At 42.9% G+C, this 13,426-nt stretch overlaps 1 protein-coding gene across 1 annotated transcript in view; it reads left to right on the forward strand.

Moving 5' to 3' along the window:
• The window catches only part of FRMD6 (FERM domain containing 6), a 171,822-nt gene that overhangs the window by 75,307 nt on the left and 83,089 nt on the right, over positions 1–13,426 (forward strand). Inside the window, 1 exon segment of the mRNA XM_033950666.1 lies at positions 971–1,061. Within this exon segment, the coding sequence (XP_033806557.1) occupies positions 971–1,061 (91 nt within the window).

A 13,426-nucleotide genomic window follows, 5' to 3' on the forward strand; every position in this document is an offset into this window, starting at 1 on the left:
TATTGAGATGACTTGGAGGAATCCACTACTTATTCATAGGACAATGTATCACAAACTGTGTGTCGTGGCGAGATTCTGGGTGTGCTGCAAGACACCGGTGAGGAGGGGTGCCAGCTGACTTCCTGTAGGACTTGCCTCTTGCGGTGAGAGACATGTCCTGTAGGCAGTCAGCCGGTGCCAGCGCCTCTCTTTCTCGCTGGAGCCTCTCCTCCTCTCTGCACCTCTCCCCCCTTCCCCCCACCTTCACTAGCGTAGTAATAGGAAGCTCAGGGTCCCATCTAGAGGACCTCTGTGCATGCACAGACAATGATGTGATGATATCATACATGCGCATGACATCATCACGTTGATGCCTGCACCATCCAGACGCCCCGAGTTTAATATGTTGTGGCTTCAAAAAAGTTTGAGACATTGTCCTAGGATAAACAGCATAAAATCTACTTGGGACCTGGGTTGTCCACTGTTGAAAACAGGATACTGGACTTGATGGACCTTCGGTCTGTCCCAGTCTTGCAGCTTTTATGTGAGCCAAGTATAAGACAGTAAAGCCATTGTGACATCACTGATGAGGTTGGCTCTTAGGCATTGGTGGAATGATGCATTATGACATCACAATCTCAGCTCTGGAATGTTGCTACTCTTTGGGTTTCTGGCAGGTACTTGGGACCTAGCTTGGCCACTGTTAGAAACAGGATACCGGGCTTGATGGACCTTCAGTCTGTCCCAGCATGGCAATTCTTATGTTCTTATGCCCCAGCACAAGTGCTAGTCTATAAATGATGCCTAACTTTGAGAGCTGTTTATAGAATAGTGCTAAGCGCTATTTCTTCTGCACTAATTCTTTAGGTACTATTTATAGAGCTTAATCCTTGTGTTTCTGTGGTATTTTGCATTTCTTCAGCTTATGGCTGTGAATTATGTGTGGAGTTGCAAATCCTTGGACGATTTTAAACTCCTTATTCTTTTGCAGGTTAAAGCACTGTGTCGTGAGTTACTTGTCCAAATCTGTGACCTACTTAGACTAAAGGATTGTCACCTCTTTGGACTCAGCGTCATACACAGTAAGTCCTGCATTTATGTTTCAACTTGAGAGACGATAAAGTATAGACCTGCTCCTAGGCTGAGACTTTTAAGACATTTGTAATAAGCTCATAAGATTCTGACCAGCCTAGCATGCAGGACTTGGACAAATGGCCACTAGCACTGTGTGATATTTAAGAATGAAGAACTCGATAATCAAAACACTTATTCAGATAGCAGCACCTGCTCTCCAAATAAATACCGCCGACCGGTGCTATCTGTTGATTTTCAGTGGTCCTATCTAGATAGCGCCACTGAGAATTTTTCAAGACTACCCCAGTGCTATCTGGATAGTAGCAATGAGAATCAGTACAATAATTTGCTTGTCTTGTGTTATTTAGTTTTTCTAATTTTGGGGGGAGAGGGCATGCCATAGGCAAGAAATGGGCATGGAAGCATTATCTGGCTAGTCTGCACTATCTGGATAAAGCAAAATTAATGCAGGATCACTTAGTGCTATCTAAATTAAAGACCATCAAAAAATACTTTGACCCACTATCATTTAGATTACTAGTGCAATCACTAGTGCTTTCTACACTGGACTATTGCAATATTGTTTACATGAGTATACCCAAACAAATAATGAGGAAACTTAGAATTGTTCAGAACACAGCAGTCCGCTTGATATTTGGATTGAGAAAACTCCCTATTTAATGGACTAACCAAAAATAATCTCAAACGCCTCCAACGGGTCCAAAATGCAGCTATCCGCCTCCTACACAACCTCAACTACCACGATCCCATCTCCCCAGCACTCCGTGCTGAGCACTGGCTCCCAATTAGCCAGCGCTGTGCTTTCAAGGCCCTGGCAATTGCCCACAAGATAATTTATTCCACCACCCCCTCCTACATAAAATCCAAGCTTCCCATCTACACCCCCACTCGCACCCTCCGCTCAAAATCGGAGATACGCCTATGCACCCCCCCCCCCGGAAGGTCCCTCCTCACAGAAACTGCCCACAAACGATCCTGCAGCCACTTCATTCCACACCTCTGGAACCAACTCCCCCCTCAACTCAGACAACAGAACTCATTATTAACATTCCGTAAATTGATAAAGACCCTCCTCTTCAACTAAAGATCACCCTCTGTCTACTCCCCCCCTTAAGCCCCCCTCTCTCCTCTCTCCCCTGCCTATCTTCTCCCTAAATTTCAGTATAGTCCTCTCTTAGTCTTTACACTGACAAACTATATCTAAACTCATAGAACTGTACTTAAACTAAACTACTTATATTTAAACTCTACTCTTAATTTGCTGTATTCTCCCTTTATTTAAATTACATCACATTCTTGTAAGTCCAAACATTTAAACCTGTTGTACTTCTTATATGTCTAATTACTCTCCATTGTGTATGTTCACTTGTAGACCGTTCTGAGCTACTGGGAGGACGGGATAAAAATCTAAATAAATAAATAAATAAATAAAAAGCGACCATGTCAGCCCCTACTACAAACTGCTGCACTGGCTGCCAGTCGAGGCACGAATAATATTCAAATTCTCTTGCATATACTTCAAGCTAGTTTGGGGACTAGCTCCTACATACTTGCTATCCCACTTCGTATTATACAGTCCCATAAGACAAACCAGAAACTGCAATCTATTTGTATATCCAAGCATCACCGGCTGTATATACAAAACCTTTCTGGAAAGAACCTTTATGTAACAAGCGAACAAACAACAACACTGTCTGGACAACTACATTTTGGAGTTAGACCAGTGGTCTCAAACTCAAACCCTTTGCGGGGCCACATTTTGGATTTGTAGGTACTTGGAGGGCCGCAGAAAAAATAGTGACAATTTTTCATGAGATTAAACTCTTTATAGTTTATAAAACTTTCCTTTAACAGTTTTACCTTATGCAAAATTGTCATTTCTTTAATAAGACATTAACTATTTTTTCTGCAGCACTCACATTTAAAGTTTAATATCTTTTCTTTCTCAAAACTGGCACATTTCAATCACTAAATTGAAAATAAAATCATTTTCCTACCTTTGTTTGGTAATTTCATCAGTCTCTGGTTGCACTTTATTCTTCTGACTGTGCATCCAATATTTCTTCCCTTCTTTCAGCCTCCTGTATGCTTCCTCTCCTCCAGACCTCATTCCCTCCCCCAACTTTTTCTTTCTCTATGTCTGTCTTTCTCTGATTCTGTGTCCCATTTTTTGCTTTGTTTCTGGCTCCCTGTCCCCCCCCCCCTTCTTTCTTCCTTCCTTCCTTCCTGCCCTCCCCCATGCCACCGCCGCTGGGGAATAGGCTGCTGCTGCTGCCATCGGGAACAGGCCGAGATCTCCACACTTCTCTTCTCCATGGGGCCGACCAACTCTCGCCGCCCGACGTCAATTCTAACATCGGAAAGGATGTTCCGGGCAGCCAGGCAGCGATTGGCTAGCCAGAATGTCCTCTCGACGTCAGAATTGAGGTCGGGCGGCAAGAGAAGCAGGGAGATCAAAGAGCATGGTGCCGGCCTGTTCCCCGATGGCAACGGTGAGAAGGGAAGGGAAGCAGGTTGGGCACCACTGCTCTAGACGAGCCGCACTCTAGGGAGAACAGTGGAGGGTGAACATAAGAACATAAGCAATGCCTCTGCTGGGTCAGACCTGAGGTCCATCATGCCCAGCAGTCCGCTCACGCGGCGGCCCAACAGGTCCAGGACCTGTGCAGTAATCCTCTATTTATACCCCTCTATCCCCTTTTCCAGCAGGAAATTGTCCAATCCTTTCTTAAACCCCTGTACTGTAATCTGCCCTATTACTCCCTCTGGAAGCGCATTCCAGGTGTCCACCACTTGTTGGGTAAAGAAGAACTTCCTAGCATTCGTTTTAAATCTGTCCCCTTTCAACTTTTCCAAGTGTCCTCTTGTTCTTTTATTTTTCGAAAGTTTGAAGAATCTGTCCTTCTCTACTCTCTCTATGCCCTTCATGATCTTATAAGTCTCTATCATATCCCCTCTAAGTCTCCTCTTCTCCAGGGAAAAGAGACCCAGTTTCTCCAATCTCTCAGCGTATGAGAGGTTTTCCATCCCTTTTATCAAGCGTGTCGCTCTCCTCTGAACCCTCTCGAGTAACGCCATATCCTTTCTAAGGTACGGAGACCAATATTGGACGCAGTATTCCAGCTGTGCGGACCGCCCCCCCCCCCCCTTGGTACGCCAATGGAGCAGCAGCGTGTCTGGCCGGCTCGTTCCGTTCAAAGCCGCGGGTGGCGGTTCCTTGTGAGATCCGCGCCTGCGTCTGAAGCCTCTCTGATGTTGTGATGTCAGAGAGGCTTCTGATGCAGGAGTGGATAGCGCAAGGAGCTGCCAACCCGCGGCTTTGAACGGAACGAACCGGCCAGACACGCTGCTGCTCCAAAAGGAAGAGAATGATCCAGTCCAGACTGCGGGGCCGCAAATAAAACTTGGAGAGCCACAAGCGGCCCGTGGGCCGCGTGTTTGAGACCGCTGAGCTAGACTGACCTACGACGTTTTTAGAAAAGCCATAAAAACTGTCTTATTCGACAGATATATCACCTAAACAGTAACTCTGTTAATCCTTTTCTTTTCTATTTCTATCCAATGCCCCAATGAAACTCTTAACAAACTGTATTTTGTAATTTGGTCCTATTTCTAACATGTCCCCTCTGAAAATACTTAACAAACTGTATATTGTATTTCGCTGTATTTCAAGATTCTACATACTGTAATTTCACTGACTATCTGCATATTGTAACTTGCTGATTGCTCTCTTCAAATGTAAACCGCCTAGAAGTCGCATGATTATTGGCGGTATAGAAGAATAAAGTTATTATTATTATTATTCTTTTGTAAGCCCTGTGTGCTAATGGAAAAATTAGCATGGGATCTGCAAAACAAAAGAAAACTCCTTAATATACCCCAACATAAAATATTAGCTTAGCATACAGGAAAGTCCTATGTTAAAATGTACTAAACTAACTGCCCCCCACCCTTTTTTATAAAACCGTAGTGCAGTTTTTAGCATCAGCCGTGGCGGTAACAGCTCCGATGCTCATAGAATTCCTGTGAGAATTGGAGCTGCTACTGCCGTGGCTGGCACTAAAAACCACGCTACGATTTTGTAAAAAAAGAGGGGGTATCGGTAAGGCTGCCAACTGGATCCAGATTCACCGGACAAGGTTGATCCACTTTTGGGTTTACCTCAGTGCATGCTGGAACTTGTAGTCTTCTTTTTTCTTAGGGAATGCAATGGGGAAATCAGAACTACAAATCCCTGCATGCAACATGGTAAACCCAGGTCTGGCTCAACCCTGTCCTGTGAATGTGGATCCTGTTGGCAGTCTTAGCTAAACCCATATTTTAGCACATTTTAGTGAAAAGGCCCCTTAAGCACCAGATATGTGAAAGCAGGAGTCCCGGCATATGCGACGGAAGCGGGAAGCTGCAAGTCAGCTGACGCTGGCACCGGAGCCTCTCTTCCTGCCCAGTGTGCAGTTTTAGATACACTGAAGGTAACTGCCTGGAGGGGACCCAAATCCTTTGTGGTCCGTCAGGAAATATTTGCAGACCAGCGGTTGAAGAACACTGCTCTAGTTGAATAGTCAAACAGGCACCTAGAACGAGCTCCGATACAAGACACATTGACACTCACACAGAGCAAATATGTACAGGCCTTCTTTGTGTGTACTCAAGTATTTTAACAGTCACATTCCCATTATGGATGAAGCCCTATAAAAGAGGCGCCAGCATTTCCATATGTGTTACATATGTAAATGTTTAGCACATTAGCATATACACATACGGCTGTGAACATATCCACATATCTTAGGCAACTGACCTGCACAATCTTATTCCACAATAACTGATCCCTAGAGATGTTAATCACTAGCTTTTAACTTTGTTAATTCCACTCAATTTGTAGCATCTTTTAATCATTGTAAACCGCATAGAACTTCACGGTCCGGCGGTATATAAACTGTTATTATTAGTAGTAGTAGCCTGAAAAAATGAACTATAACTCTACAGATAAGTTCCTAAGGTTTAGGACTTTCTAAATTTGGGCAATCACCTGAAATCAGGACATTTAAAATTTTTATTTGAAATCAGTCTTAGTTAATCATCCAGGGTGAGGGATTTCATTTAGGGGGAAAGATAGGGGAGGTAGGGGAATTAAGGGGGGTATAGATAAGATTGGATTAGTTCATATGGAAATTTAATTTGAAAGAATGATACAAATTTGTATGAAATATTATTATTATGATTCTTATTGTATTAAATGCATTTTTGTATTATCCTATTGTATTGATTATTTGATTCTTTCAATAAAATTGTTATATATAAAATCAGTCTTAAGTCAGCCAGTTTAAAGGTACTCTTGATTTTTTTTGTATTTTCTTCAGAAAGGAAAAGGGCTTAAATTTCCAGTTAGCAATCTGTGCAGGTACATTTACTTGTAATTACATTTGAGATATGTTATCAGATCTTCTGTGTTCCACGTTGTTAATTCCCACTTGTCCTCCCCAACCAGCAGATCAGAGCAACTCCATGCAGAGCTTGGTGATGAATTATTTTTATTTTGGAAGCACACCTGTCAGGATCTCTGGAGCATTTAAACTCGGAGAGCAGTGATCACACACTGTAAATCACAAAGCTGACAAAGGTGGAGGGGGGGGAGCAGTGTGATGGGAGCCAATTCATAACAGATTCACACACTCCAGTATCAGACTGTTTGTGAAGTGGGAGGGAAGCCGTTAGTCTTAAACTCCTGCTGGTAAAATCTGGAGTGCAGGATGATGAATGGGGACAGCTGAGACACAGACCTGATAGATGGATTCAGCTGTAGCCACATTCTTGATGGAAGAAATTCTTCCCAACAGACCAGACGTGTTACCTTTTAACATCCAAGGCTCTTATTAGCTATGTATCAAGCTTAAATGAGGAAACAAATCTACAGGAGATAAGCTATGAGCAGTTCATCCTTCATTAAATTATTTATTGTTTTGAAATTATGCAATAAGTCTGTTCTGCCATTCTCTCCTTAAAGAGACAGGTTATTTTGGTAGTAATGCTCTTCCTTCTCTTCCCAAGTATCCTCCTTTTTTTACTTTTTGACCTTTTTTCAGAACATAAATACCTACCTCCACCTCACTATCCCCTCTCCCACAGTGCAGCTGTCCCTTGCATCTCCCTCCCCTTCCTTCTCTCCGTATCTTCTTTCTGTACCATGTCAAATTAAATATAATTTGTTATGTTATTTGTGATCTTATATCCTGCCAAATCCTCCTCGGTGGAGCTCAAGGTGGGTTACAGCATTGATCAAGGCGGTAACAGCAATCGGTGTAACAACACAACGTTCAGACAATCAGCGAAGCAACATTCTCGATCAAAGCTACAGTAACAGCAGTCAGTGTGTTTTAGGTAGTACAGTACTGATTGTTACTGTACAGGTGTAAGTATACATTTTGGGAGTCAGATTTGCCCTTTGAATATATTACTGAGGTGTTGAATTGGTGTGTGGGATATTTACCTCATAATCGAGAGCATTTGGTTCAAGAATTGGGTCGGGTCAGGCTCTTGGCCTGGATTTCTGGAAGAGCCATGTTTTGAGGGATTTGCAGAACAGAGCTTATGTAGGGGAGGTGCAGATCTCTCCTGGTAATGTTTTCCACGTTTTTGCAAGTCAGTAATTAAAGGAGTTGCTGTGTTGCCTTTTATACTTTATTTCTTTCAGAGAAGGACAGGATAATATCCTGCTGTTAATGTTACATTGCTCAATCAATCTTCCCAGTAGTACTCTATATCTGGGTAAGCTATCAGGAGACTCTTCATGTAGGATCTTGGAAGCTAGGCCGCACGTCTTGAATTCAATTCATTTGTTAACTGGGAGCGAATGTAGTTTAATCAATATTGGTGTGACGTAATTGAATCTTTATTTGTAGACTATTAGTCTTGCTGCTGTGTTCTGTTTAAGCTGGAGTCTTTTTGTTTCTTTGATAGGCTTTTTTGTTTGTTTCTTCAATAGCCTTGAAAGAAGTGCAATGCTGTAGTCCAGTATTGACTGGACGAGTATCCTTTAGTGTTGGTGGAGGAAATAGGGTCTAATTCTTCTCAACTGTTGTATTGTGGTATATGATTTACGGACTATGTTATTGATGTGGTTTTCAAATGTCTATGAGTTGTCTAGGGTGACTCCAAGGACCTTGGTAGCTCTCTCGATATTGAGGTTTGACTCCATTTGTCAGTGTGATGGAGGGGAGGGATCAGGTGAACCTTTAGTCTAAACCAGTGGTCTCAAACTCAAACCCTTTGCAGGGCCACATTTTGGATTTGTAGGTACTTGGAGGAGCTGTGGAATGTATCATGTAGAGCAGGGGTGCCCAACGCGTCGATCGTGATCGACCAGTAGCTCAGGAAGGCAACTCGAGTCGATCGCACTCGTGTTGCCGTCCTGATCTACGGGCCAATCAGCCTTCCTCTCCAGTGTTCTCCCTAGGGCCTTTTAGCTGGGCGGTCCGCCCAGCTGTCATCTGCCGCTGCTGAACATTTTTAAAAAAAACCAAAAAACCGGCTTGGAGATTTCAGCCCCTAGCGAACTTATGCTCCGGGCTCTAACGTGTGCGTGCAGGCTTCTCTTCTCTTCCCTCCGAAACCGGAAGTTATGTCCGGGGAGGGGGGGGGGAGAAGGGAAGCCTGCACGCACATGTTGAGAGCCCTGAAGCAAGCGTTCGCTACGGGCTAATGCGGGAGACAGGTTAGTGAAGCATTTGTTCTTGTTCCTAACAGGTCCTGCCTACTTTCTGTTTCCGCGAAGGCAGGACCCGGCAGCATTTCCCCCAATAGGTTGATCACGATCTTGGGCTGATCAGCCTTCCTCTTCCCGACGGCAGAATTGACGTCGGGGAGAGGAATGCTGGTTGGCCGAAGCAGGGAGAGCTTGGGGTCTGTTATTGGTGGCGTTTGGGTCCTGGTCCCCGATGGTGGCAGTGGCTTGGGGGAGGGCAGGGAGAAAGAAAGAAAAAGGGCAGGCAGGGAGACAGAAGGAAAGAAGAGAAACAGAAAAAAATGAAAGGGAGGCAGAGAGAAAGAAAGGTCAGGGAAGAGGAAGGAAAAGTTGGGGGAGGGAATGAGGTCTAGAGGAGTGGAATCATATAGGCTGAAAGAAGGGAAGAAAGATTGGATGCACAGTCAGAAGAAGAAAGTGCAATCAGAGACTCATGAAATCACCAGACAAGGTAGGGAAAATGATTTTATTTTAAATTTAGTGATCAAAATGTGTCTGAATTTATATCTGCTGTCTATATTTTACACTAAGGTCCCCTTTTACTAAACCTCAATAGAGGTTTTTAGCGCAGGGAGCCTATGAGTGTCGAGAGCAGCGCTGGGCATTCAGCGCAGCTCCCTGCGCTAAAAACTGCTATCGTGGTTTAGTAAAAAGGGAGGGGGTATATTTGTCTATTTTTGTATGGTTGTTACTGAGGTGATAGTGCTTAGAGTCATCTGCTTTGACCTCTTTGAAAAACCCTGGAATAGGAATGATGATTAACATTTTCTATGCATACAGTGTGCTTTGTGTTTTTTTTTATTTTATTGTTGGTAGATCATTTTGACTTGGTCATTTAAAAAGTAGCTCGCAAGCCCAAAAAGTGTGGGCACCCCTGATGTAGAGGGTCTCAGAAAAAAATAATTATTGTCTTATTAAAGAAATGACAATTTTGCATGAGGTAAAACTCTTTATAGTTTATAAATCTTTCCTTTTGGCTAAATTTTAATAATAATATTGTCATTTATAGCTAAAAAGACATATGATCAAGAAACTGTTTTATTTTACTTTTGTGATTATGATAAACATACCGAGGGCCTCAAAATAGTACCTGGCGAGCCGCGAGTTTGAGACCACCGATCTAAATCATAGTAGCTTGGGGGTTTTTTTTTGGTGTATAGTTTGAGATGCTGTTTTGTTGCCCATTCTGTACTTTATTTAGGGTTTGGGATAGCTTGATAGCAAGATTGGTTGGATTCAGATCTATGGGGATTAATAGAAGGATGTCATCTTCATTTAAAAATAACCATTCTCCAGGGTCTAGTTTAATTGAGTCAAGAGTGGTCATGAAGATGTTGTACTGTAGAGGGTGAGATAGGAGATGTTTGAGGTTCTCTGCATGGCGGGGTCCAGTAGTCAGAGTAGATTTTATCTTTCAATACTCTATATCGTCTGTTAGAGAGGAACCCCTTAAACTAATGTAGGACATGTCCAGTGATTCCTGGTTCGGATACCTCTTGAGTAGAAGGTTGTGGTTTACCACTTCGAATGTTGCAGAGATGCTGAATTGCGCAAAGTAGCATTTGTTTACTTTTCCTTAGTGACGATCTTGTTCTGCAAGATCTATTAGGCAGGTCTCTGCACTGTGCGACTTCCTGAACCCATGTTGGGAGGGTAATAGTGGGTTCCAGCATGCAATATAATTTAGCTATCAGGGATCCATAAGCCCTGCCAGCTGAAAAAATTGGGAGTGACAAAACTGTAGCTGCAGTACCAGTATGGCCACAAGCATGAAAGAGACCTCAGTTACAGCCTGTAGCACTAGTAATGTGAGCAGATTTGGTGCTAAACTCACAAGATCAACATCAGGAAGTGCTGGAATTAGAGGCTCCTACTGCTGCTGTTTCTTCAGTGCTTGTGACCATGCTGTCACCTCAGCTACAGCTCTGCCATGTCCAATTTCTTCAGCTGAGGAAGCTTATGGGTTTCTGCTAGCTGTATAGTAATGGTGTGGTCTGATGGGGGGGGAGGTAGAGAGAGAGAGAGGAAGTAAAGTGGAAAAGTCCTGGCCCCCATGATACCCCAATCGTTATGGCCATTCTGAGAAGCTTGTCTCAGCAGGGAAATAGGAATAGAAGAAGTCCATTGCTGATCATCCTCTTGAAACACAGACAAAACAATTTTCTATGTCATATATTTTGGTACTGTATACCTGAAGATGAAGAGTTGCTTTTTGAGTTGGCGAAACTTTGAGTCAGACGGTCTGTGGTGTCCTGTCTGCAATCTGTTTCCTAATAAATGTCCAATTTCTGCTGGAGAGTGAGACTGTGCCAATACATTTCACACAGGGGCTTGGTTCACCCAGAACCTTTTTTGGGCCACAGGAGGTCAAATAACGAGAGAACAACAGCCACTGTCGCAGGGCGGGTGACTTTGAAACGCCCCAATGGAGTGAATATCTGTCAGCATACATTTATTTCTCAGATAAAAAGGAGCTGTGTACTTTGTGACCAAATTAAATCAAGTGAAAACAAATGCTGGAAAATCCATGCAGTACACTGTAGGACCCCCATATAACAGAGCTGTATATAATGTGGGATCAATTACAACACAGTCAAGGTTTGAACTTTTTAAAAAAATACACATTATGCCGTAGACCCCTTGTAATACAGGATATATCAGGCCTCAGTCTCAAGGTTACATAGCAGCAAATTCTGCACAAACACTTTGTAAGTGATTTTAAGAAAATTAACATATGCACAGCATTTGCATTAAAAGTGTCTATTTTACAAACACTGTATGTGGGGAGTGGAAAGGTGATAAGATCGTTTGTATTTGAAAACTTGATGTACCCATACTCTCTAACTCCTACCAAGAATGCGTCTCTCTTATGCAGCTAAAAATAGGTCACATGTATGTTTATAGCTGCATTTTATTTATTGAATTTTCTATACTGTTCTCCCAAGGGAGCTCAGAATGGTTTACATGTATTCAGTTACTCAAGCATTTTTCCCTGGTGGGCTCACAATCTATCTAATGTATCTGGGGCAATGGAATTAAGTGACTTGCCCAGGATCACAAGGCGCAGCGTGGGTTTGAACTAGAGAATGACATGGTGACAAAATTCATCACCGTTCCCGTCCCCATGGATAACCTCAGGAAATAATCCCATGTCATTTTCTAGTGTCTATTTCAATCTCAATCCTTCTACACCAGCATTCTTCAAAGCAAAGCTTGTGGGTCAGTGATTGTGGCCATTCATACTCTGATTCTTATGTGAGCCAAGGATAATGAAGCCATTGTGACATCACTGATGTGATTGGCTCTTAGGCACTGGTGGAATGAGGCATTATGACATCACAATATCTGCTCTGGATACCAGAGACTGTCATTCTGTAGTGTCTATCTCAACTTCAATCCTTCTACACCAGCATTCTTCAAAGCAAAGCTTGTGGGTCAGTGGTTGTGGCCATTCATACTCTGATTCTTCCCTCTCTCCCTTAAAGAATGACATGAAGATGGTTTCCCGTGGTTATCCGCAGGGACGGGAACGGTGATGAATTTTGTCACCGTGTCATTCTCTAGTTTGAACCTACAGCCTCATGTTAACTGAGGCTGTAGCTTTAACCACTGCGCCACACTCTCCCCACTCATTTGAGACAAGTTATCTCATATTCAGTACTACCTGTGGGAGGGAACAGTTCCAGGAGCCAGTAAGAGTCCCACAGTTAACATGAATTAAACAGAGGTCTGGAATACTCTGTGATATTTACTTTGTCCTGTCCCTGTTGAATTGATCTTGACTGGTCATAGTTTAGTGCTAAAAACTGAAAGGAGAAGCCCCTATTCACAGGAGGTATTGGAAGGAAAAGAGTAGCTATAAAGGATTGGGAAGGGGAAATTCTTAGGTACACTCCCCAGTTCCTGCATTGAAGTGGACCGGTCCAATCATAGTGGGAAGGGGAAGGAAGTTCTTCGTGACCATGAGCCCATTTATTTATTTATTTATTTTAAAATTTAGAGACCACTTAAGTCTAAGCAGTTTCCATACAAATCCTCTCTGGAATGAGAGAGAGAGGGAGGGAGGGGGAAGATGAGGGCTGACTCTGACTGGAGAAGCTCTTTGGGAAATGCCCATTGAACTAGGACCAGAGGGTTCAGGCATGAATGGAAGAATGTGATAGAACAAGGTAGCGTTTTTATTTGACTCTGAAAACTGAAGTGAAAGCAAAATCCAGCAGAATGTGTTTTCTGACATTTTTCTTTTTTCTTTTGATGACAGCCAGGGGTGGAGGATGATACTGGAAAGTTGTTGAGAGCTTGGTATTATTCAGAGGTAGTGGCTGTTAAAGGCTGGGGTGAAGAGCCTTCCTTGTTACTTTTTAAAGAGGTTTGGAAACGAGAAACCCCAATAGTTGCCAGAGGGTTAATTACCAGTATGTGGCGAAAACTTAGGGAAGCCAATTTGCATAATGAAGAGACTCTAGCAATGTGTTTTTTATATCCTGGTCTCCTTAGTGAGAGAAAAGGGACCAGAAAGGGATAAAAGGTTATAAGTTTAAGTGAATCAAGAGAAGCTGATTGCTAATATGCTATTCTCTTAAAGAAGGTGAATATGGATTTGCATAAAGT

The sequence above is a fragment of the Geotrypetes seraphini genome, chromosome 7 (assembly GCF_902459505.1).
Source record: "Geotrypetes seraphini chromosome 7, aGeoSer1.1, whole genome shotgun sequence".
In the NCBI taxonomy this organism is placed as follows: Eukaryota; Metazoa; Chordata; class Amphibia; order Gymnophiona; family Dermophiidae; genus Geotrypetes; species Geotrypetes seraphini.